Source organism: Lepus europaeus, chromosome 3 (genome assembly GCF_033115175.1).
Source record: "Lepus europaeus isolate LE1 chromosome 3, mLepTim1.pri, whole genome shotgun sequence".
Classification (NCBI taxonomy): Eukaryota; Metazoa; Chordata; class Mammalia; order Lagomorpha; family Leporidae; genus Lepus; species Lepus europaeus.
The window spans coordinates 139,215,584-139,242,379 of NC_084829.1; the positions used below are offsets into that span (position 1 = coordinate 139,215,584).

A 26,796-nucleotide genomic window follows, 5' to 3' on the forward strand; every position below is an offset into this window, starting at 1 on the left:
CAAAAAGGTTGAGGTAAGTGTTTGTTGTGTTGAGCTGTTCCATTTCGTGGTAATTTGTTATGCAGTGATAGACAGCTAATATGTTACCTTAATTTCATTCTCTGTCCTCTTTGACTTCCATCCTCAAAAGGTACACAGGTAAAGTTCCCTGTAGAAGCACTTCAAATTCTTTATAGAGTAAGAAAAAATGTTCCTGACAAAGAATTATGACTTTTTTTTTTCATTTTTTTCAACAGTTATTTATTTGAAAGGCAAAGTGCCAGAAAGGGAGAGAGAAAAACTGAGCTCTCCCATCCTTTGGCCACCTGTTGACTGACTCTCCAATTGACCATAACAGCCAGGGCTGGGCTGGGCTGAATTCAGGAGCCAGGAACTCCACCTGTGTCTCCCAAGAACACACTCGTCCAGTGCTTTCTTTCTCCTGAGACTGAAGTGTACCCTTGGGGAGCTTTAACACCTGGGTCTCCCAGGCATGTTAGCATTAAGCTGGATTGGAAGTAGATTAGCTGGGACTAGAACTGGTACTGCAATATGGGGTGCCAGTATCACAGGTGGCTGCTTAACCCAATGTGTCACAATGCCATCACCATATGCCAATTTCTGGGTCATTAATAGTACTTCCTGAAACGTTTTTATCAACTGCTTATTTTCCCAGCAACATAAAACAGAACTCTTAGATTCAAACTTGAGTGTGGGTAGATAAGGACAGAATAATTGCAATGATTTGGAGTTCAGGGGATCCTTGCATATGTTTGTATGGCTTATCATATGCCCCACATGCATGAATTGTAATTCTATACATGTGCATCTATATGTTTGTCTTACAATTCCATAGTTTCTAAAAGTACATTAATATATTGGCTATTTCCAGGTGATCTTAATCATACTTCTATTGAAGCAAGCCTGTAGCTCCTGGAAGTGGATAAACATAATTTGCTAAATCATCAGCTGTGAGTTCTTCCCAGAAATCCCCGGAAATGGAGAGCTCCCACACAAGATTCAGTGCCTGGACACCTTTTAAAAACAAGTCCTTAAATAGACAGGTGAGTTACATGCTCCAGAGTAAAAGTTTAATCTGCCGAGTTAATTTCACTGTGATGTGTCAGGTCTCATGTCGCCGTATTTTTGAAGAAAACCCCTCTAATAAGAGTTTAGTTTTTGAGTCTGTTTAAACAGTAAACCCAATTTGTCGCAGAGTTGATCTGTTATCATCCCAGTCCCAAATCCTACCTTATGGGAAGCTGAAGATCTGCCTCCCCTTTCACTCCGGCAGGGACAGACCGGACCCCTACAGGACACGCGTGCATGTCTAATGTGGGAGAAAGGTGCTTTGGACGATGGTGGTGTGGGAATGTTCGCATGTATTTCTCCAACCCACCTTCTCTCCTAAGCCACCTGTACGGTCCCCTGTGGCGGGGGGGGGGGGGGGGGTGTGTGCCCACTCCTTCAAAAGAGAACGCAGGAAAGAGTCACTAAATGGCATGGGGCAGCTCTGCCAGGTCTTAGTGGAGAAAGCAAACTGGGTCTTCAGGGCTCGTGTGGAGTCGGCCCCAAGTGGGAGAGACCCTGCCTATAACAAAGACGGTGAGTTTGAGCCAATCTGCGTAAAGCTGGATGGAGACCACGGTACGTGGTTTCCTTGGACACACTGCTAACAATGGCTAATTAGCAATAGCTAGGGACTTTCAGTTTGGGCGCTAGGAAAACCCAGGGCTGCGGGTTAAAACCATGGCTACTTCACGTGGTCCTGGGCAGCCTGGAGGAGCTTTCAAGATGAGGTGTATGGAATCTGTTCCCTTGGCTGTGTTAGTCTAGGTAGAACCGAGGCTCGGGAATTGTTCTTTGCTTTCCAGTGGACTTCCCTAGGCTTGTGTGTCTAGACCAGCTCACCCAACAAGCCCAGGCTTGTCCATAGCCCAGGACAAAAACAGCTTGAAAATGTAAGGGGAGCCCCCTATGCCACAGGTGAAAGTGCTTTGTGAGCTGTAAATGTGCTGTGCAAATATTAGCTGTGAGGATAGTAGTAGATTGTCTAAAGACCGCTTGGCAACCAAGAACATACCGGCCTGCACGGCAAAACATCTCTTCTTCCTCTCTAGCTCTTTCAGGAAAGAGTTGCTCTCATAAGTCATTGGTTTGACCTCTGGACCAGCAAGCAACGTCAAGAATTCCTATGCACAATTTTTTCACGGTGCACAAAATCGCAATTAAGGTAAATGGAGCCTGATGATGCCAGAGTAAAATGTCACCTAATCACCTTGGGCTTGCTTTTCTTTTTCCTCCCTTATAGGTGAAAAATAAAGCAGTTTATTTTACTGGTTACATAACAGACTCTTCTGCAGCTTGCTCTCTCCTTGGGGTTGAAGCGGTGCAGCCCTGGGGGCCTTGACACCTTCCCACCATTGTGGGACTGTTTTTTGTTTTGCAAAAACTTGTAGGTGGCTGAAGCTGCTGAGTTCTGAACATTGTTCTAGTGTTTTAAACCCACCTTGGAATGATCGGACAATCTGATTCCAAATGGATATGTGGTACATAGCTAGGCGCCTGGTAAATGATTGTTCAATGAACACATGGGTCTGGAGAAAAAATACACGTGACATGACAATGGTCGCAGTATTTAGGGACATGGACAAGACGCATGCAGCAGTGGCTGGTGACTGCCCGGGAGATTTGTTCCTGTTCTGCCTCTTCCCTCGGGTTAAGACTGTAATTTTCTTTCAAATACTTCCGCGTAGACTGTGTGATATTTGTTAGTTGAAATTACACTTGCCACTTATAGCTGGTGTTCTGATCAGGAATGAATATCCTGAGGGTCACTGGTTAGCTCTAGACTGGAGAGGTCACAGTACCTGTGTTATTATTGGATCCTTAGCTAATTAGCATGTAAATATCAGACATTAGTTATTATCAGGGCACCCAGTGCCTTGTTAAGTAGCTGGATGAATGTTAGCACTAGACTCTGTTTGGTGAAAGTAAAGGCATTTCAGAGGTGTGTACTGACTGAAGTATTTTAGAAAGCCTTCCAGTATGCCTGGAACTAGTTGAATACAGCCGGGCTGGGAGCAGGTTTTTCAGCTCTATCCCCATAAAAGCAGCCTTGTGTCAGCCTTGAGGATTTCTGGTAACCTGAGACCAACAAGGCTGTTTTCCCTGCCTCCCCCCACTGCCAAGATTAATTTATTTGAAAGTCAGTTACAGAGGGAGAGAGAAAGATCTTCCATCTACTGGTTCACTCTGCAAATGGTCACAATGGCTGGGACTGGGCCAGGCCAAAGCCAGGAGCTTCATCTGTGTCTCCCATGTGGGTGCAGGGGCCCAAGCACTTGTGCCTGGGGATGCAGTGGAAGATGGCCCACTAGCAGGGAGCTGGATCAGAAGTGGAGCAGCTGGGACTTGAACTGGGGCCCATATGGGATACCATCACTGCAGACGGTGGCTTAACCCACTAAGCCATGGCCCCCAGAAGGCTGTTCTTGGAACATAGTCCTTTATCAGTGGAATGAGACTCTCGTTTAAAGTTTGGAAAGCTGGGACTTCCTCAAGCTTGCATAGAAGGCTCTAGAAGTGGCTTGGGCTTATTTACTAATATTTGCTTAGTGAAACTCTAGATGTGGTGTTCTGCAATTTTATTATAACCTGATAATTAGGTTGTTGGAGCGCCTGGCCTTCCCTTGTCTTAGGTCACTACCAAATAAGTATCTGAGTTATGCATGACCAAATAGGCTTATTTTAGTTTGCAAGCCCTGCCTCTCAATTTCTTATTTTTTTTTTCTGCCCATCTCTTTCAAAAAAGATGTATTTATCTATTTGACAGAGTTGGAGATCTTCCATCTGCTGGTTCACTTCCCAGATGGCTGCAATGGCCAACGCTGGGCCAGGCTGAAGACAGGAACTTCATCCAGGTGTCCCACCTGGATGCAGGGGCCCAAGCAGTTAAGCCATCCTCTGCTGTCTTCCCAGGCCATTAACTGGGAGTTGAATCAGAAGTGGAGCAGCTGGACACTAACCAGTGCCCATATGGGATGCTGGCATTGCAGGCAGTGGCATTACCAGTTATGCCATGATGTTGGTCCATGCCCCGCCCCCCCGACAGGTGAAAATGCTTTCTTGCAGTTCAACTTTATAATTCTATGATATGAGGCTGTATATCAGGTGCAAATGTCTAGTAAAATACGTTATAGGGAAGCAGCTAGGATTATGGCAGTTTTTCCAAGGCAATCCTTCTTGACTCTTAAGCACCCAATATAGCAAAGATTTTTCTAAAAACAAATACAAATATCAGGTGCACTCATGATATTCTCTTCAGAGTTTCCTATAAAGCAGTTCTGGGCCACAAGGAAATAAAAGGACTCAGTGCAGCCTTACAGGAAGTAGGGAGCAGAGGAGGGCCCAGATGACTTCAGGGCCTCGATGGGCACATTCCTGGGGGAGGGGGCCCTGGTAGGGAAACAATCTGAGACTTTACGAACAACAACATAAAGGGTCTGGGATTATGTGGCCCTGGGGGCTGGGGCCCACACGTCTGTACATCTTCTCCTGTAAGTCTGCTGTGCCCGTCTCTTTGGATCTCTCCTTCTCCATCATCAGCTTACCCTTGTGTCTTTGGGTGTAAAACAGTAAGGGACTGTGCTTTATGGAGTCCTGGGAGGAGATACACATCTTCCAGGCTCTGTTGCAAGAGGCTACAGAGACAGAAAAATAGGTTCATGAGTCTAAAAGTCATAGGGAATGTCTAAAAGTCATAGGGAATGGATGTTGCGTGATAGTCATTGGCTATAATTCCTTTTACTCCTACTTTGCAGCATTCAAGATAAGAACAGCAAATCCCCTATCTGTACTCTTTGTGCATGGGTGTTCTAGGCTCACGTATCCTAAGCAAAGCAATCTTAGTTGCCACCACCAGAGGTCATCAGAGATCTTGTGGTATATTTGAGGCCCCTTGACGTTAAGCTGACATTTGGGCAACTGGAAATTGTAGCCTATGTCTGGTACCTGCATTCTTCTTTCTGTAGGACAAGAATATGGAACGAGCTTGCTAGGTGAAATGCCTTCTCTTTGTCTGATAGCTGTGTTTCTGCGGAGAGCACTGTGTATTGCCAAAAACCTGAGTGTACTCTCTGGGCTGCTGATTTCAGGGGGATCTGTGGGTGCATTCCTGGTCTTTAGATTTGGCATCTGGAACCCATCTTTGGTGTGTTTGTGATTCTGTGGGTGAGCATCAGTCAGCCGATTCCCCGAAGTCTGGGTTAAGTCATCTTGTACCTGTTCTTCCTGCCTCTGTTAGCCTTTTCTTCTGTACTGTGGACATCTGCAGTACTATGTGCCAATCCAGTTTGTGCTCAGTTTTAGTTAAATCTAAAAGCCCAACTCATTCTTTAAAAACAAAAAAATGAGTTACGCAATCACTTTTTCTTTAAACATCTTTATTGAGATTTAATTCATGTAATGAAATTTTCCTACTTAAGGCTGTAGTTCAATGACTTTAGTAATTCAGAGTTCAGTACCCATCACCACAACCTAAGTCTAGAACTTGTCACCCTAGAAACAACTCCTGTCCCCTTAGTGGTCACGCCCCATCTCCATCTCCCAGATTGGAGCAGGCACTGCTGTGCTTTCTGTCTATAGATTTCCTGTCTTGGACTTTTCCTGTAAATGGAAACGGGCAATATGTGATCTTCAGGAACTGGCTTCTTGTGTTCTAATGTTTTCAAGGTTTGTTTTTATTTGTATGTATCAGTACTTCTTTCCTTTTTATTGCCAAGTAATGTTCCATTGTATGGATATGCCGTGTTTTATTTACCCACTCGTCACTTGATGGCGTGTGGGCTGTTTCCCCATTTTGGCTATTGTAAATAATGCTATGAACATCTGTGTCCAAGTTTATGTGTATAGATGTTTCTTTCTCATAGATATTTATCTAGGAGTGGAATTGCTGGGTCAAATGGTGCCAGAGTAATTAACTTGATGATTAAGTGTGTCTCTTGTGTCTTTTGAGTCATTTATTCCTATACTCGTTTCCCATGACTGTGAATAGCTTGTTAATAAATGACAGAAGTGAGCATTACATTATTTGGCCGCTTGAAGTCTTCATATGTTAGGTAGGTTGTATTATGCAGTGCCTTTTTTTTTTTTTTTGCAAGGTAGAGAGATCATTGTCTTATACCTTTTGTTTTCTAGTTGCCAGGTAGTTTTATTTACATTCAGGCAATTAGTTATAAACAGGGTGTTGCAATATTGGTAGGGAATATGTTATCACAATTTCACTTAAAAGTTTGCTCTTAATCTCTGAGATATATCTAAATACCTAAGATTTTTCCAATATTAAATATTTTTAATATATAAGATTTCTTACATTTTATGACATTTAAAATGTTGAAGGTTTAGCTTCTTAAACTATCCTTCTGGCAAGTTCTCATCCCAACTTGGATGCTACCCCCTGGGGAGGTCTTGCCCACCCCGCCGTTCTTACACGACTACATGCTGGCATTTCCTCTCAACACCTGATGCCCAGATGCCAACAGATCTAATGGTTTCCAGTGGTGTCTTGTCCCTGCCACTTGACTAGGTTGACCTTTCCTGTGCTTCTTAAAGGAAACTGGGCTGTTTGTGTCGGTCACACTTGGAGAAACCTATTAGGAGTTTGAATCTGTCTCCTTGTCACACTGGTGGGACCGGTTTTAAGTTGCATCTGCTCAGCAGCCCGTAGTGCCTTCTATAAAGGCTTTTCATTCCAGGCCAGAGCTGTTCAAGCTTGCAGCTTTCCTGGTGGGTGGGGCAGCGTTCGTGCACCTGCATATACAGGACAGGTATATGTGTGGAGAGAGCGAGAGATCAAAAACGGCCTGGGAAAGAGTAGCTGTGGTTGCTTGTCTCCATCAAAGCCCTCTGGATGTGGCATTGGAAGGCAGAAAATTGTGCTAATGTAGATCTCAGAACACCCCACTGCTACTTCGGGACGCCCTCCTGCTACAGTGCCTGGGAGGGCTCTGGCGAGGCTGCCTTTCAGCTGTGGTTTGTTGAGGAAGTCGGCGTGTAGTTTGGCAGAGACAAGACACCGGGTTGATTTAGGAGATGAAACAGCTCCATCACTCTGAGTTACAGAATGTCGTTTTGCAAGAGATTTCTGCGTGGAGATGGTGATATTAGAGGAAAAAGTCATTTGATGTCACTTACTTGACATGGCCAGGACAGGAGTAGGGAGCCCTGTGATGGGATTTACAGTGGAGAAGAGAGATTGGGCTCCACTCCAAACACAGCAGGGGCAATGGGAATCGATAGCCAAGGAGCTAGGTTAGGGGCAGGTGGATGGAAAGTTACTAAGAGGAAACAGAGGGCGTCTGTCCGAACCGACCGGGCAGGATTCTTGCTGGAGATGGGCCAGGAGGGTCGGGCAGCACCTGAGCAGTGCTGGCGATGGGTAAGGAAGCTGATCACATCTCAAGGGAGGTCAGCTGTGGACAACGAGGAGCTTCTGGTGGAACAGACTTAGCAGAGCTCTGTGTTAAACCAAACGTGCCAATGACTTCTACAGATGGGTGAGAAGACTCCTCACCCTGATGAAAGTTTAGTCAATCAGATAATCCTTGTGGGAGAGGAGACAGGAGTATTCTGAGATAAACTCTGCACTTGTATTGAAATTACTCCTGTCTAGACATGCAAAGCAAGTCTGGAAACTGGGTCATCTCATTTCTTCCTTCTCCTCAGTCCAGTATTCTTCTGGACAGCACTCCTGTCCTCTATCATATCGGCTGGTCGCATCTGGGCAACTGTATTCAACACTAGTGTTGCCATTCGTTGTTGGGATGGTTTTTAGGGTGGATGAAGCAAAAAAAAATATTCTCAAGTTTAAAATGAAAGGAGAAACCAATAACCTAAAGTTGTTGTGTTGGGTGGGGCTGGAGACAGGGACAATGGACAAGGGGGAAAAGTCATTGCCCTATGCTGGGCAAGGTCCATGCACTTGAACTTCTCACTTCCCTTTTGCCGGTGAGCAGTGCTGCTCTCCACTGATCACACTTCTTTCTACAGCTCTGGGCACTGTGCCGCCTATGGTTCTTGCTTATTCACGTTCTTCCGCCTCCACCAGAACGGAAGCTGCCTAGAGCAAGCACTTTATCTGGTGCCTCTTTCTGTCTCTGGCACTTAGGGTGCTACCATGCATGTGGAAGCCACTCAGTAAATGCCTGTTGAAAGAATGCAGATCTCTTACCACTCCCAATTACTAAAGTGATGAAAAGATAACTGGAAAAAAATTTCCATTTGGTAGTTCTCTAGGAGGAAGGAGTTTTTCGGGATATTCTACGTTGTAGAATATAAGATCATAAATATTTTGGTTCATCCATTCATTCAAAAATTTTAATTCAAATCCTCTAAAAGCAATTCTGAATCGCAATAGTACCAGTGATGTCATGCTGCACCACTCCAGAGGCTGCTCTTTGACACAGCCATCCATGCGAAGGGCTCCTCTTACAGCTGTCCATTGAACACTCTCCCAAATACCACACCCCTGATAATGCTTCTGATTTTCTTTCTATTTTTAAAGATTTACTTATTTGAAAGTCAGAGTTACACAGAGAGGGAGAGGCATCTTCTATCCACTGGTTCATTCCCCAGACGGCCACAATGGCCAGAGCTGCGCTGATCCGAAGCCAGGAGCCAGGAGCTTCTTCTGGGTCTCCCATGCAGGTGCAGGGGCCCAAGGACTTGGGCCATCTTCTACTGCTATCCCAGGCCATAGCAGAGAGCTGGATTGGAAGTAGAGCAGCCGGGACTCAAACCTGTGCCCATTTGGGATATCGGCACTGCAGGCGGTGGCTTTATCTGGTATGCTACAGCACCAGCCTTGATTTTTTTTTTTTAAATTTTAGAATTATAGACAGTGAGAAAGACAGAGAGAAAGGTCTTTCTTCCATTGGTTCACTCCCCAAATGGCTTCTACAGCTGGTGCTGCGCCAATCCAAAGCCAGGAGCCAGGTGCTTCTTCCTGGTCTCCCATGTGGGTACAAGGGACCAAGCACTTGGGCCATCCTCCACTGCCTTCCCGGGCCACAACAGAGAGCTGGACTGGAAGAGGAGCAACTGGGACTAGAACCCAGCACCCATATGGGATGCCGGCGCCACAGGCGGAGGATTAGCCAACTGAGCCATGGCGCCGGACCCCATGATTTTTTTTTAAGATTTATTTACTTGAGAGGTAGAGTTACAGAGAGGAGGAGAGACAGAAAGATCTTCCATCCACTGGTTCACTTTCCAAATGGACGCAATGGCAAGATCTGGGCTGATCCAAAGCCAGGAGCTTCTTTTGGGTCTCCCACACAAGTGCAGGGGCCCAAGCACTTGGACCATCTTCTATTGCTTTCCCAGGCCATCGGCAGGGAGGTGGATCAGAAGAGGAGCAGCTGAGACTTGAACCAGTGTCCTTATGGAGGGGTGCTGGCATTGCACTTGGTGGCTTTTATCTGCTATGTCACAGCGCCAGGCCCAGCTCTGCTATTCTATATGTAGTCCATAAAGCTAAAAAGATAAGTGCATGACCCATATGAAGGAAACTCCAAATTTGTATTAATAGATAGCTAAACAACAACATACAAACCTGGAGAAATAGATCGATCTGCCATGTTTAAAGGTATTGGGTTCTCTACAGATTAACCTTCAGTTTAGTCCCAGTACAAATCCTCAAAAAAGGGTTTCACTGATTCTAATGCTAATCTGGAAAAGAAAATGGACAATGGCTAAGCTAAGAAAATTTAAGTTAAAAAAATGAATAAAGGTTTCACTACCAGAAATAAAAACTTTTCTTTTACTACTTAAATACCTGCAATTAATATCTCCAGCATAAAGGAGAGAAAGGACTGACATCAATGTAGCAGAAATGGACAGGCAGAGATGGCAGGCTCGGGCAGTTGGATAGATCTCTCTTGTCTTGAATTGCTGCTTGAGAAGCCAGATGTTGAAGGTTTTTTTTTTTTTAAGATGTCTTTATTTGAAAGGCAGAAGGACAGAGAAATTTCTACCAGTGGTTCTCTCCCCAAATGGCCTCAATGACTAGGGCTGTTCCAGGCCAAATCCGGGAGCCTGGTACTCCATTTGAGTTTCCTACATGGATGGCAGGGACTCAATCACTTGGGCCATCTTCTGGCTTCCCAGAAGCATTAGGGAGCTGAATCAGAAGTAGAACAGCCAGGACTTGAACTGGTATGGAATACTTGGACTGCAGGTGGTGGCTTAACCCACTGTACAACACCAGCCCCCAGGCATGGTTGATTACTTGTCTGCCCAAGCCATTCCACATCCCTTCTTTCTTCCCTACAAAAGTCAATGGATTATGTGCTTCAGGGGTAGCTGGTCACCCCATCCCACCAAGAAGTGTCACTATTGGTCTGCCTTAATATAATTGTACCCCTTGATAGTATCTGACCTAGGCAAGGGTGTATAGATGTTAACTCTGCCCAAGGAGCTGAGGATGGCTAGCCAGAGCGCTCCTGGGGAGTTTTCTTCCGTCATAAAGGTACTTCAGAGGGAGCCTAAAGAAGGAATCCTCCCTTTTCCCCACAGTTAACCTGTGGTCTCTGTTGTATTGAATGAGGGTGGATGCTCGCAGCAGGTGATCACTCAGGACCCATCTTGGGGGACAAGCCTGAAGAACAGACACACTGCTGAGCAAGACAAAGTGGAAACAGGAATATCTTGGACCCTTTATGATGCCACTAGCCCTGAAGCTGTCCTGATTTTAAAAGTGGTCCCTAGTAGTTCATTTATCTAGTAGCCTCTTCTCTAGTAATCGCAACACTCCAGAGTCTAGTTGAGGTCCAGGAAGGGAAAAACCAAAAGCGTTTAGCAGTCAAATGGGTGCCTTAGGGCATAAGTAAGGGCCCTTAGACTTCATGCCTGAGTCTAAGTGTACAATGAATTGGGGCTTCTATAAAATGATCTTAAAAATGAGTGATCAATACACCTAAGACCACCATGCTTATATTTTATGTCTTGTGCTTGACTCCCACATCAGCATCAGGATGGGCTTTGCTGCCCTTTACTTCTACCAAGGGGAAATCAAGTCCGTGGATATGGAGGAATGGCTCCTCAGAATCATCTGGAGTCTGTAAAACCACAGATGGTGCACTTCAGTGATAGTTTGGCTCATGTAGGTTGAAGTTAAAGACAAAGTTCAAAGTTAAATTTATTTTACTGTAGAAAAAATTTAAAATAGTTTTTTCATTACAGTTTTTAAATGTATACAAGGTGAACAAACCTCATATATCTCATACACAGATATAGGAACATAATGATACTTCCCACTCTACTTTCCCTCCTCCTCCTTTTTCCATTCTTTTAATTTTAACAATGCCATACTCTTTACTTAGTGGAGGGTTAATCTTATGGTTGTAAAATAAAGAATTCAACAGATAGTAAGAAGAAAAAACTGTTCTTCAACAATAGAGACAAGGGCTCTAAACAATAATCAAATCTGAAAATGTTAATTTTCCTCATAAACATTACTTTTTTGGGTACTCTATTAGTTACTGTAGATCAGGGAAAACATGGTATTTGTCTTTTTGGGATGGGCTTATTTCACTAAGTATAATAGTTTCCAGTTGCATCCATTTTGTTGCTGAAGACAGGATTTCATTTTTTTTTTTTAATGGTGGAGTAGTATTTGAGTGTGTGTGTGTGTGTGTATGTGAGAGAGAGAAAGAGACAGACAGACATTTTCTTTATCCAGTCATTGGTTGATGGCCATTTGGGTCAGTTTGATATATTGGCTATTGTGCATTGAGCTGCAATAAACTTGGGGTTCAGATAACTTTTTCATATGCTGATTTAATTTGGGAAAATTCCCAGGAGTGAGATGGCTGGGTCATATGGTAGATCTATTTCCAGATTTCTGAGGAATCTCTACTGTCTTCCACAATGACTGTACTAGTTTGCCTTTTCATCAATGGTGTATTAGGGTACCTTTTCCCCCACATCCTCACCAGCATTTATTGTTTTTTGACTTCTATGTGAGCCATTCTAACTTGGGTGAGGTTAAACCTCATGGTATATTTCTTTTTCCCCTAAGAAACCTTTTATTTAAGGAATACGAACTTCATGCATCTCATAAATACAACTTTAGGAACATAGTGATTTTCTTCCTACCATACCCACTAGCCCACCCACTCTCCCACCCCTCTTCCTCCTCCCTCTCCTATTCCCACTCTTATTTTTAACTAAGATCTATTAACTTTATACACAGAAAATTAAATCTATACTAAGTAAAGAGTTCAACAAATTATATGGGGGGAAAAAACTGATCCTCAACACTTGAGACAAGGGCTGTTCAAAGTCATTGCATCTCAAAGTTAATTTCCCAAGGCCGGTGCCATGGCTCAATAGGCTAATCCTCTGCCTGTGGCGCCGGCACACTGGGTTCTAGTCCCGGTCGGGGTGCCGGATTCTGTCCCAGTTGCCCCTCTTCCAGGCCAGCTCTCTGCTATGGCCCGGGAGTGCTGTGGAGGATGGCCCAAGTGCTTGGGTCCTGCACCCACATGGGAGACCAGGAGAAGCACCTGGCTCCTGGCTTCGGATCAGCGCAATGCACTGGCTGCAGCGCGGCGGCCATTGGAGGGTGAACCAACGGCAAAAAGGAAGACCTTTCTCTCTGTCTCTCTCTCACTATCCACTCTGCCTGTCAAAAAAAAAAAAAAAGTAATTTCCCTTTTAAACATTTTTTTGAGAAACTTAATTAACTTTAAAGAACCCAAGAATGATATCTTTTGCAAGCACTTAGACATAACTACTGCATGTTTTTATTTACATTTCCCTAATGGCTAGTGATCCTGAGCATTTGTTCATACGTTTGTTGGCCATTTGAGTGCTTTTGAAAAATTCCTGTTCAAGTATTTTGCCCATTTCTTAATTGGATTGTTTGTTGTGTTGTTGAATTTGTTGAGCTCTTTATAGGTCCTGCATATTAATCCTTTTAAAATGACATTTGAGAGGCAGTGTTAGAGAAGGAGGGACAGAGAGATCTTCTGTCTGCTGGTTCATTCTCCAAATAGCTGCAATGACCAGAGCTGGGCCAGACCAAAGCCAGGAGCTTCTTCTGTGCCTCCAGTGTGGTGCAGCACTTGAGCCATCCTCCCCTACTTTCCCAGGTGCATTAGCAGGAAACTGGATCAGAAATGGAACAGCCGGGACTTGAACCGGTACCCATCTGGGATACTGGTGCTGCAGGCTGTGGTTTTAACCTGCTGAGCCACAGCACTGGCCCCTGGATATTAATCCTTGTTCAGTTGCACAGTTTGCAAATATTTTCTCCCATTCTATCACTTGCCTCTACGCTTTGTTGAGAGTTTCCTTTGCAGTACCAGAGTTTAGCTTGATGTAATCGCATTTGTCAGACTAGAGAGACCTCTCCCTGTCTCTCCCTCTCTATCCAATTCTGTCTTTCAAATAAATAAGTCTTTAAAAAATCCCATTTGACTATTTTGGCTTTGATTGCCTGTGCTTCAGGGGTCTTTTCCAAGAAGTCCTTGCCTAAGTCAATGACTTAGAGAGTTTCCCGGACATTTTCCTCCAATAATTTAATGGTATTAGGTCATAAATTTAGATCTTTGGTCCGTTGTGAGTTAATGTTTGTGTAAGATGTAAGGTAGGGATGGCCGGCGCCGTGGCTCACTAGGCTAATCCTCCGCCTTGCAGCGCCGGCACACCGGGTTCTAGTCCCAGTCGGGGCACCGATCCTGTCCCGGTTGCCCCTCTTCCAGGCCAGCTCTCTGCTATGGCCAGGGAGTGCAGTGGAGGATGGCCCAAGTCCTTGGGCCCTGCACCGCATGGGAGACCAGGAGAAGCACCTGGCTCCTGCCATCGGATCAGCGCAGTGCGCTGGCCGCAGCGCGCCTACTGTGGCGGCCATTGGAGGGTGAACCAACGGCAAAAGGAAGACCTTTCTCTCTGTCTCTCTCTCTCACTGTCCACTCTGTCTGTCAAAAAGAAAAATAAAAAGATGTAAGGTAGGGGTATTGTTTCATACTTCTGCATGTAGAGATCCAATTTTCCCAACACCATTTGTTGAAGAGACTGCCCTTTCTCTGGTGATTGATTTTAGCTCCTTTGTCAAAGATTGGTTGTAGCTGTGTAGATTAATTTGAGTTTGTATTTATTCATTGGTCTATGTCTATTGCTGTACTAGTACCAGGTTGTTATGATTGTAACTGCCCTGTAGTATGTCTTAGTATGTCTTTTATTTTTTAAAAAAGATTTTCTTATATTTTATTGAAAGGTAGAGTTAGGGAGAGCTAGCTAGATCTTCAGTCCACCGGTTCACTCCCCAAACGGCCACAAAGGCCGGAGCTTGGACAGGACGAAGCTAGGAGCCTGAAACTCCATCTGGATCTCTCATGTGGGTGGCAGGGGCACAAACTTGGCATCTTCTGCTGCTTTCCCAGGCATATAAGCAGGGAGCTGTATTGAAAATGGATCAGGTTCGGCGCCTCAGCTCACTTGGCTAATCCTCCACCTGCGGCACCGGCATCCCGGGTTCTAGTCCCAGTTGGGGCCCTGGATTCTGCCCGGTTGCTCCTCTTCCAGACCAGCTCTCTGCTGTGGCCCGGGAAGGCAGTGGATGATGGCCCAAGTGCTTGGGCCCTGCACCTGCATGGGAGACCAGGAGGAAGCACCTGGCTCCTGGCTTCGGATTTCCCAGAAAAAAAAAAAAGAAAATTGATCAGGGGCTAGCACTGTGGCATAGTGGGCTAGGCCTCTGCCTGTGGTACCAGCATCCATATGGTTGCCAGTTTGAGTCCCAGCTTCTCCTTTTGCAATCCAACTCTTTGCTTTTGGCCTGGGAAAGCAGTGGAAAATGGCCCAAGTTCTTGGGCCCCTGAACCCACATGAGAGACCTAGAGGTAGCTCCTGGCTTTGGAGTGGCCCAGCTCCTGCCAATGCAGCCCTTTAGGGAGTGAACCAGTGGATGGAAGACCTTTCTCTCTGTCTCTCCCTCTCCCTGTCTGTAACTCGACCTCTCAAATAAATCTTTAAAAAAAAGATAAGTGAATCAGCACGTGCTTGAAACGGCGCCTGTGTAGGCAGTGGATTAACTTGTTATAGCACAATGCCAGCCCCCCTGTTGTATGTCTTGAAATCTTGGATTGTGATGCTTCTGGCTTTGTTTTTTGTTTTTTATAATTGCATTTGCTATTTTGGGTCTCTTGTGTTTCCATATGAATTTTTTAAAATTATTTTTGAGAGGCAGAGTGGACAGTGAGAGAGACAGAGAGAAAGGTCTTCCTTTGCCGTTGGTTCACCCTCCAATGGCTGCCGCGGTAGCGCGCTGCAGCCGGCACACTGCGCTGATCCGATGGCAGGAGCCAGGTGCTTCTCCTGGTCTCCCATGGGGTGCAGGGCCCAAGGACTTGGGCCATCTTCCACTGCACTCCCTGGCCACAGCAGAGAGCTGGCCTGGAAGAGGGGCAACCGGGACAGAATCTGGCGCCCCGACTGGGACTAGAACCTGGTGTACCGGCACCGCTAGGTGGAGGATTAGCCTGTTGAGCCACGGCACCGGCCTCCATATGAATTTTATCATTGTTTTTTCTAGATCTGAGACTGATTGGGATTTCATTGAATCTGTGAATTGCTTTGGGTAGTATGGATGTTTTGATATTTTTCTAGTCCATGAAGTGGAAGATTCTCTCATTTTTTGTCTTCTATTTTTTATGTTTTATAATTTTCATTGTAGAAGTCTTTCACATCCTTGGTTAAATTTTTTCCAAGGTATTTAAATTATTTGTAGCTATTGTGAATGGTACTGATCTTCAAGTTCTGTCTCAGCCATGAAATTTTCTGTGTATACAAAGGATATTGATTTTTGTGCATTGATTTTTGTATCATGCACCTTTACCAAACTCTTTTAAATTCTAATCCTCTCTTACTGGAGTTTTTTTGGTTCCCCTGTATAAACGATCATGTCATCTACAAACAGGGAAAGCAGACTTCCTCCTTTCTAATTCATGTCCCTTTGATTTCTTTTTTTTTTCCCTAATGGCTCTGCTAAGACATAGAATTACATTGAATGGCAATGGTGAAAGTGAGCATCTTGTTGGTTCTAGATCTTACTGGGAATGTTTCTACCTTTTCCCATTCAAAATGATGCTGGCCTTGATTGTGTTGAGGAATGTTCATTCTATACCCAATTTTGTTAAGTTTTTTTTTAATCATGAAAGGATGTTGTATTTTGTCAAATGTTTTCTCTGTGTCAAGATAATTATATGGTTTTTAATCAATTTGTTAGTGTGATGTATCACATATATTGATTTTCATGTGTTGAACCATCCCTGCCTACCAGAGATAAGTCCCAATTGTTCTGGGTGAATGATCTTTCTGATGTATTGTTGGATTCAATTAGCTAGTATTTTGTTGAGGATTTTTGCATCTATATTCATTAGTGATATTTGTCTTCAGTTCTCTTTGTTGTATCTTTTTCCAGTTTGGGGATTAAGATGATGATAGCCTTATAAAAGGAGTTTGTAAGGATTCCCTCCCTTTTAATTGTTTGGAATAGTGTGAGAAGAATTAGTTTCTTTAAAAGCCTGGTAGAATTCAGCAGTGAAGCTATCCAATACCAGGCTTTTTTTCTGTTGGCAGGGTCTTCATTACTGATTAAATCACTGTCTTTGTTATTGAGCTGTTTAGGTTTTCTATTTTTTTCATGACTCAGTTTTGATAGAAATCCATCCATTTCTTCTAGATTTTCCAGTTTGTTGGCATATAGCTGTTTGTAGTAATTCCTGATGATTCTGCTTATTTCTATGGTATCCATTATAACATTCTTTTTGATCTCTGATTTTATTAATTTGGGTTTTCTCACCTTCCCTCTTCTTTTTGGATAGTTGGGCCAATGGTGTGTCAATTTGTTTATTTCTTTCCTCTTACTGATTTTGGATATGCTTTTTTTTCCCTTAAGGTGTATTGTTAGATCATTTGTTTGGCTTTTCAACTTCTAGACATAGGCACTAATTACTATAATCTGCACTCTTAACACTACTTTTTCCATATCCCATAAGTTTTGATATGCTGTCATCTTTATTTGTGTCTAGGAATTTCATTGATTTCCCTTCTGATTGTTTCTATGGCCCATTCAGGAGCATGCTTTTTGATCTCTGTGTGTTTGCATATTTTCTTTTCTTTTTTAAAAAGATTTATTTATGTATTTAAAAGGCAGAGTTACAGAGAGGCAGAGGTAGAGAGAGGACTTCCATCCACTGGTTCACTCCCCAAATGGCCATAACAGCCAGAGCTGAGCCAATCTGAAGCCAGGAGCTTCTTCCAGGTTTCTCATGTGAGTACAAGGACACAAGTACTTGGGCCACATTACACTGCTTTCCCAGGCCAGAACATAGATCTGCATCAGAAGTGGAGCAGCTGGGACTCAAACTGGCACCCATATGGGATGCTGGCACTGCAGCATCCAGCTCCTGCATATTGAGTAGTTTATTTTGTTAATTTCCAGCTTCATTCCACTGTTTTCAGAAAAGATACATGTTATGAATTCATTGTTTGAATTTGCTAAAACTTGCTTTACGGCTTAGCGTATGGTCTATCATAGAAAAAGTTCCATGTACTGATTAAAAGAATGTATATTCTTCAGCTGCAGGATGAAATGTTCTATAGATATTAACTCCATCTTGTCCATAGTATAGGTGAGCTCTGTTGTTTCTTGAGTTTTTTATTTTTTTTCTAGTTGACCTGTCCATTGATAAAACTAGGGTGTTGAAGGCCCCCATTATTATTGTATTGGAGCCATCTCCCTTTAGATCCATTAACATTGTTTTTATTTATTTACCTAGAAACCTTTTATTTAAGGTATACAAACTTCATGCATTTCATATACAAATTTAGGAATATAGAGATTCTTCCCATTCTGCCCTCTCTCCCACCTACGCTCCCGTCTTTCTTCCTCTTCCCTCTCCGATTCCTATTATTTTTTGTGAAGATATGTTTGCAATTAACATTATACACATAAGATTAACCCTAAGTAAAGGATTCAACAAATAGTATGGGAAAAAAAAAATCTTGTTACTCAACAGTCAAGATAAGGGTTGTTCAAAGTCATTACATGTCAAAGTGTCACTATTAGTTAGCACAAATCTGTGAGAACATATGATATTTGTCTTTTTGAGATGTGCTTATTTCACTAAGTATAAAGGTTTCCAGTTGCATTCATTTTGTTGCAAAACATAGGATTTCAATTTTTACCATTGTGTAGTATCCCATAATATCTTTACCTAATCTTCAGTCGATGGGCGTCTGGGTTGATTCCACATCTTAGCTATTGTGAATTGAGCTGCAATAAATGTGGATACAGATAACTCTTTCATATGCTGATTTCATTTCCCTTGGCTAAATTCCCAGGAGTGTGGTGGCCGGGTCATATGGTAGGTCTATATTAAGATATCTGAGGTATCTCCATACTGTTTTCCACAGTGGATGGACCAGTTTACATTCCTACCAACAGTGGACTAAGATACCTTTTTCCCCCATATCTTCACCAGCATTTGTTTGTTGAATTCTGTATGAAAGCCATTCTAACAAAGGGTGAGGTGAAAACTCATTGTAGTTTTGATTTTACATTTCCCTGATGGCTAGTGATCCTGGGTATTTTTTCATGTGTCTGTTGGCCATTTGGATTTCCTGTTTTGAAAATGCCTGTTTAAGTTCTTTGCCTATTTCTTAACTGGATTGTTTGTTTTGTTGTTGTTGAATTTACTGATCTTTTTATATATTCTGGTTATTAATCCTTTATCAGTTGCATAGTTTATAAATTTCTCCCATTGTGTCAGTTGCCTCTTCACTTTGCTGAGTGTTTCTTTTGTAGTACAGAAGCTTCTCAGTTTGATGTAATCCCATGTGTCTATTTTGGCTATGCTTGTACCTCTGGGGTCTTTTCCAAAAACTCTTTGCCTCTGCCAATGTCTTGCATGGTCTCCCCAGTGTTCTCTAATAATTTGATATTCAGTGTAGATTTACATCTTTGGTCCATTTTGAGTGGACTTTTATGTAAGGTATAAAGTAGGGGTCTTGCTTCATACTTCTGCATGTGGAGATCAAATTTTCCCAGCACCATTTAACATTGGTTTTAAATGACCAGGTGCCCTAGCATTGGGTGCCTATACAATCTGTAGTCACATCTTCCTGCTGAATTGATGTCTTAACAATTACATAATGCCCTTCATTGTCTTTTTTTTTTTTTGACAGGCAGAGTTAAAGAGATAAAGGTCTTTCTTTTCCATTAGTTCACCCCCCAAATAGCCGCTACAGTCGGCGCGCTGCGCTGATCCGAAGCCAGGAGCCAGGTGCTTCTTCCTGGTCTCCCATGTGGGTGCAGGGCCCAAGCACTTGGGCCATCCTCCACTGCCTTCCCACGGCAGAGAGCTAGACTGGAAGAGGAGCAACTGGGACAGAATCTGGCGCCCCAACCAGGACTAGAACCCAGGGTGCCAGTGCCCCAGGCAGAGGATTAGCCAAATGAGCTGCTGCGCTGGCCCCTTCATTGTCTCTTTCAACACTTTTTGTGTTAAAGTCTATTTTGTCTGACAGTAGGATGACTATTACTTCTCCTTTTTGCTTTCCATTAGCATGGAATATCTTTTTCCATCCTTTCACTTTCATTCTGGGTGTATCTTTGTTGGTGAGATGTCGTTTTGTAGGCAGCAAATATGAGTCTTAATTTTTTTGAGTCATCCAGTCTGTATCTTTTAATTGGAGAATTTAGGCCATTTACATTCAAGGTTATTATTGATAATTAACTACTTGGTCCTGCCATTTTCCCATAAGTATTCCTATTGTTTGCTTTACATTCCCTTTGCACTTGTACTAGGAAATTTTCTACCTTCACATTCTTTCATGATGATTTATTTTCTCTTTATGTAACACATCCTTAAGGGTCACTAGTAAGGCTGGACAACTGATGACAAATTCTTTAAATTTCTGTTTTGGAACATCTTCATTTCACCTTCATTTATGAATGAGAGCTTTACTTGATACAATATTCTGGGTTGACAGTGTTTGTCTTTTAGGACTTCGACTATGTTTCTCTATCCTCTCCTAGCATGTAGAGTTTCTGATACAAAACTGTCCATCTAACTGTAGATCCTCTGAGGGTAATCTGATGTTTCTCTTATATACATTTTAGAATCTTTTCTTTATGTTTTACAGTTGAATATTTGTAATATATTGTGATGAAGATCTTTTCTGATCATGTCTGGTAGGAGTTCTATGTGCTTCCTGTACTTGAATATTCCCATCTTTCTCCAAATTAGGGAAGTTTTCTGCTATTATTTCACTGAATAGGCCATCCCTCTAATCTATTCTCTTCCCACACCTTCAGGAACTCCTAGTGTTTGAGATTTATGAGATACTCTCAAATGACCAAACACTATTTTCCGTTTTTTTGGATTGACTTTTCTTTTGATTTAACTGAGATACTTCCAAGGATTTTTTTTTCTAGCTTGGATATTCTTTCTGCTGCTTCATCAAGTCTGTTGTTAAGGCTTTCAACTCTATTTCCTATTTGATGTATTGAATTCTTCATTTCTAATATTTCATTTTGATTTATCTTCTATCTTTCAGCAAAATTTTTCATCCATTGTGTATGGATTTTTTAACTCATGTATTTGCTTCTCTGAGTAAATTTATGATCATTCTTTTGAATTCCTTCTCAGGCCTTTTTTAAAAATTAATTCCCCCCAGAAGAAACCTTTTATTTAAGGAATATAGACTTCATGCATTTCATAAGTACAACTTTAGGAATATAGTAATTCTTCCCATCATATGCGCTCTTCCATCCCACCGCCTCCTCCCTCTCCCATTCCCAGTTCTATTCCCTACGAAGATCCATTTTTGATTAACTTTATATACAGAAGACCAACTCTATACTAAGTAAAGAGCTCAACAATTTGCATGGGAAAAAGAACAACCAAAACACAACAAAACAAACTGTTCCCCACAGTCGAGACAATGGCTGTTCAAGTCAATGCATCTTAAAGTTAATTTCACTTTTTTTTTTTAGATTCTTAATTAACTTTAAAGAAGCACCCAAGAACGACACATCTTTTGCGAGCACTTAGACATATTTATAATAGAACTCTTTGAGGACAGGGGTCCTGCATAGGAAGTTAGTGCATAGTGACTCCTGTTGTTAATTTAACAATTAACACTCCTATGTATGATGTTAGGGATCTCCTGAAGCTTTTGACATAAGCTGCCTAGGCTATGGAAGCCTTTTGAACCTACAAACTTATTCAATATTTAGACAGGGCCACAAGCAAAGTGGGAGTTCTCGCCTCCCTTTGGAGAAAAGTACATCCTTCTTTGACCACTTCTTTCCACTGGGGTCTCACACACCGAGGTGTAGGACATTTTTTGCCACAGTGTCTTGGCTTTCCATGCTTTTCAGGCATTTTACCAATCTGTTTCTCCCCATATTCTAATATTGAATTGTTGTTGTGTTCCTTTTGAGGAGCTATTTTGTCTTCCTTGTTCATGTTTCTTGTAGTTTTATGTTTATAGGTATTTGTGGAAACGATTGTTGATTTTTTTTTTCTCCTCTCAGCTTTTATCTTTGAAATGTGCCTATGTGGCTTAGTGGAGTATCTGCTCCTTCAGTGGACATCAGAGGCATATGCTGGGTGGGGTTTGGGAGCCCTGGCCAGTGCTTGAGGGAGGGGTAAGAATCCATTGTGACCTCCAAGTTTGGCATGGTAGATCTCCTGTATCATCAGCAGAGGGGAGGAGGGTACGCTTCCTTCAGCTGGTGTGATCACAGCATCAACCCCTCTCTACCAAGGTGAACCAGTTACTTGGATGAGCCTGTAATGCTCAGGCACCTCACCCATGCAGGTACCTGATCCATACAAATGTTCTGAACACTCCTCAGTGTGAGCACAGAACCCAGATCCTATAAAGCCAGACACAGCAACTGCCCAAATACCCAGCCACACCTATTGCTCACCTTATCTCACAGTTGCAGAATTCCCAGTCACAGGGCACAGGTCTCCCAGAGTCACAGGGATCAGGGTTTCTGCTCTCATCCCCACAAGCCTCCCCCTTCTACCGAAGGGCCTGTGGCATTCCCCAGGGCCACCTGCTTAATCAGTAGGAGTTAGCCTGTGCTCTGCCTTGGCAAGTCGAGTCTGAGTGCTGTGATAGAATGAGGGGAGGGGAGAACTGCTTGGGCCTAAGTGCATGCCCTGCCCCCTGCCACCCCTGCAGGCCAGACTCAAAGTCAGTGGGAACTGCAGATTTACCCTTCCAATAAATCCCGCAGTTGCACACAGGCTGTAGCAGCCTTTACTTGCCTTATAAAGATGGCGTTTCCTCCTTGTTGGTTGCTGAGTGCCTTCCTCCAAGAAGATGGCATCCCCTCCAGCTGCTGGCTGCTAGAGTCGCTGGTGGTTTCCTGCTCACTGCTGTGTGACTGTACTGTGCCCCTTGCTCCATGCCATCTCTCTTGTTTTTGTAGAATTTCCACTGCAAACTTCTCTCCAATTCTCCTCTGGAAGCGCACTTCCTCCCTGTTTCTTCTGTTATCTTCCTGTGGTCCGAATTGGCTCGTCTTTTCCATCCATAAATTTTTAAAAAAGATTTATTGAGAGACCAAGAGAGGGAGATGGGAAACCAGGCAGATAGAGCTCCTATCTGCTAGCTTACTCCCCAGACTCCCTAATATCTCTTAAATCCATTTAATTCTCTATATCGCTATCCACTGTCCAAGGCCACACCCTCATTGCCTCTGGCCTGGGCTGCGGTCACATCCCTGAACTGGTCTGTCATTCTGGCCTTCCTCCTCTCTCGGCAGGCAGTGTTGTCTGCTCAGACTGTACTGTGAGCAACTCATCATGTCCCAGGTAAACAGTTTTAATAAAGACCTGCTCCACTTCTCGTGGTACCCAAGGCCCCACTTAGCTTTACCTCTCCCTACTTTTCCACCATTCTGTGTACTTCAGCCACACTTAGCTTCCTCTGGCCCCTCACAAGTGCCAGGCTGCCTTTGCTCTTGAAGGTTCCCTCTACCTACATTTGCATCTCCCTTTCCTGGGACCCTGTGGGCTCTTTGGCCTCCACTGTCCCCTTCTTTTAGCCACCTCCAATCCACCCACCTTCTGTAGGGCAGCTTTCCCATATCACTCCAGCCTCTGGTTCTCTGAGTCCCATGGGGTCACAACACCATACGCCTTTTCTTCATAAGATTCACTATGCTTGTAATTTCACAACTGTTTGGTAGATTTTTTTTGTTACTGTCCTTGTAATCAGCCTGTATGTTTCCAAAAGGTAGGATTTGTGTCATTTTCTTTTTCTTTTTTTCTGTTCTTGTCATTATAACCCCTGGAAAACAGAAAGGGATCCAATAAATAGTGATTTAACCACAGAAAATATGCAGGTAACAATTTAGTTCTTAAACCTTTTTGGATCACATTCCTTTGAGGAGGGACATTCAAACTGTACGTTAAAACTCTGTAGAAAAGACACACATGCACATATATGCGAAATCTGAGATTTCAGTAAGGTCCTGTGCCCCTGAGGCTCCCGTGTAGATACTAGTGAATGACACCAAGTTAAATGCCTTTAAGTTTTATAATTTTTAATGACAATTTCACAGTCCAGATCTTGCTTAACATTCTCAGATTTCCTCTATTTCAAATCTCTTGTCCAAAGCATCCACTTTGTTCTCTCTTAATTATTTAAGATGAGGAGATGGGAGGGGGGAGAGAGGGAAGGAGGTGGGGAAGGGGGAGGAGACATCTCCCATCCATTGATTGATTTTTCCCATATGCCTGTAAATGCCAGGGCCAGGCCAGGCCAAACCTGGGAGCTAGAAACTCAATCCTAGTCCCCCAGGAGAGTGGCAGGGTCTCAACAGCTCGAGCCATCACTGATGCCTCCCAGAGTATACAATAGCAGGAAGCTGGAGCCTGGAGCCAAACCTGGGACTGAAACCTAGGCACCAGCGTTGGAAGTGAGCATCTTAACTGCTAGCCAAAATGCCTGCTTAGTTCTCTTGTATGTTAAAAACTAAATTGATTTCTAGAATGTCTGTTTTTTTTTTCTTTTCCAAATGAACATTTAAAAAATTTACCCCTGGGGGCTGGTGCCATGGCTCACTTGGTTAATCCTCCACCTGCGGCGCCGGCATCCCATATGGGCGCCGGGTTCTAGTCCCGATTGCTCCTCTTCCAGTCCAGCTCTCTGCTGTGGCCCAGGAAGGCAGTGGAGGATGGCCCAAGTGCTTGGGCCCTGCACCCGCATGGGAGACCAGGAAGAAGCACCTGGCTGCTGGCTTCGGATCGGCGCAGTGCCGGCCGTAGCGGCCATTTGGGGGGTGAACCAACGGAAGGAAGACCTTTCTGTCTCTCTCACTGTCTATAACTCTACCTGTCAAATAAAAGAAGTTACCCCTATTATTACCTTCACTTGTCTTTGGATATTTTAAATATACCACAGAGTCTCTTCGGGTTTGTTTGTGTTCCGTTTGCTTCTTGAGGTAAAAATATCTTGTCTCCCGCTGCCCTGCTCTCACAGTGTTTTAGTTGCAGATTTTGTTTCCTGGGGAGGATCCCCACTCTGGGTTGGGGGAGCACAGTGCGGTTTCCTGTTGGCATCTCTCTCCTGGAACCCCCTGGGTTTCTCAGGAGCTCTTGTTTTCTGTAGTGGTTCCAGGTCTATAGCGCAAGGAACTCCAATCTGAACCTGGTGCCCAAGGGGAGTGCAGGCTTGTGATTCACCTCAGGTCTCCCTTCCTTCTTACAACCCAGGAGAAGGTGTGGGCTTTCTTGTTCCCCCTGAGGTCTCGATCCTTCTCAGTAGGAGAGCCCCAGGGCTGCATGCTCCTGCGGCTACCTGGATTCCAGCTTCCATTCAGTGCTCCAACTTGTGTTTCTCTCTTCCCCTCTCTCTCCCCCACCTCCTCAAACTTGCTGTTTTCCTTTTGTATTGCTTTCTTTCCTTTCTTTTCAATACACTATGCTTTAAAAGATTGTCATATGCCCTAGCACTTCTAGATATTAGAAATTAGTGCACAGAAGGCCTTTTCAGTTCAGTCTGCTGATTTCTGTGAAGACTTGTCAAGCTTTGTAGACATATGGTAACTTGGACACCAAGTGTCTTTCTCCTGGCTTTTGCTGTTATAAACAACCCAAAGATGAACATCCTTCAGCTAAGACCCAAGAAGCATCCTTAATCATTGCCCACTTGAGTTCCTTTTCCATGCAACTCAGAACGCTTTGGGTCCAGCAGTACATGCTGTACTTACTCTTGCGTCATTGCCTCAAAGCCCCATTAAAATATGCACCAGGGATAGAAACTGAGGCACAGATGGCACTGCAGACCCTCATCGTGCCATGTGGGGTCTGTAAGAAACCAGCAGGTAAGACTAAGAGGTGCACTCAGGAAACAGGAACCTCTGCTAGATCCACTCACCCCTCCACAGGCCACCTCGCCTATCTCTTCTCCCAGCCACGTCCATCACATTTCCTATCAGAAATGTAAGGACAGAAAATTAGATTCAAATCCCTTATTACTAAGCATTGCTATTTTTGCCAAAAGCACACATTGTACATGCAGTGGTACACTGCAAAGCATTATCATGAATTATTTAAATGAAACTATCCTTGCCCCAATAAATGAGCAAAGCACATTTTGTTCATTCTCTCCTTACACGTTATTTCTCTTCACGGATCTCTCACTTTACAACATTGCTAAGATGTGATGAGCCACTCTGTCATTACTGCGGACTGTCCCAGTTCTGCTGTTCACACACTGATTTTGTTTTTGTTTTACGTTACCGAAGCATTTTTCTTCCTCCTTGCTTAAGGTTCATTATGCTTGAATGTGTTCTTGTAGCACTGCAGAGTAGGAGCAAATACAAAGCATGGATTACTGAGGTTCACTTTAAAGAGTCACTCATATTCAGTTCTGATTTGCCTCGCTGGGCTGGAGCAGGAGATGTGGTAGGGTGGGAAGGGAGTGAAAGGGAAAATTCTAAGGGTACTGAGGATCCTCTTTAAAAAGGAGGCTGGAAAGTTTTCTGGTTTGCATCTTACTGTATTCATCACTTCAGAGAAAGAATAAATTTGATCTCAAAGGCTAGCAAAATGGCTCAGAAGCCTGCCAGACACTGAGGAGTTAGGACAGTAGTCCACTGGAGATGAACTGTTCCTGGTGTTGTGACAGTCTCGTTCAGCCTGAATGTCCATTTCTAGCCAAGCGAATGGCCCAGTTTTTGCATGTGGTTTATCATCAGTTCTGAGAAGATCCCCAAGTGCACTTTGCCCTGTGAATGCCACATACCACATACCGCCAGCACACACACTGTCCCGTTCTTTGATCCTGTCTCATCTCTGTCTCTCCAGACTGGCATGCCAATGGGTTCATTTTAAGCCACTCTGTTGTATCGATGTGTCAAGGCTACATGGACAGAGATCAAGAAAGGGCAGTGGCTTTGGGCAAGGCTAAGGGAGTAGGAACATACCAAGTATATCAGTGGTCATAAAACCTTTCAGCTGAAGCAAGTGTCTGCTTTTTGTCATTTGGTTGTTTTATCTTTTGGGGCAGATGTTTGGTTTAGTGGTTAAGATACCAGTTTATATTCCCTCATCCCATATCCAGAGTACCTGAGTGGCTCCTCTCCCAGTTCCAGTTTCCTGCTAATGAGCACCCTCGAAGGCAGCAGATGATGGCTCAGGGAGTTGGGTTCCTAACACTTGACTGGGAAGGCACTCCAGCTTTGGTCTGGCCCAGGCAACCATGGTAGGCATATGGGGA

The 26,796-nt window shown here is 43.7% G+C and overlaps 1 protein-coding gene across 2 annotated transcripts in view; it reads left to right on the forward strand.

Annotated features, from left to right (window-relative positions):
* The window catches only part of ECT2L (epithelial cell transforming 2 like), a 133,418-nt gene that overhangs the window by 6,979 nt on the left and 99,643 nt on the right, over positions 1-26,796 (forward strand). For both annotated transcript variants that reach the window (XM_062186833.1, XM_062186834.1), the window contains exons 2-3: positions 966-1,043; positions 2,100-2,212. In XM_062186833.1, the coding sequence (XP_062042817.1) occupies positions 966-1,043; positions 2,100-2,212 (191 nt within the window). The remainder of the gene's footprint in view (positions 1-965; positions 1,044-2,099; positions 2,213-26,796) is intronic.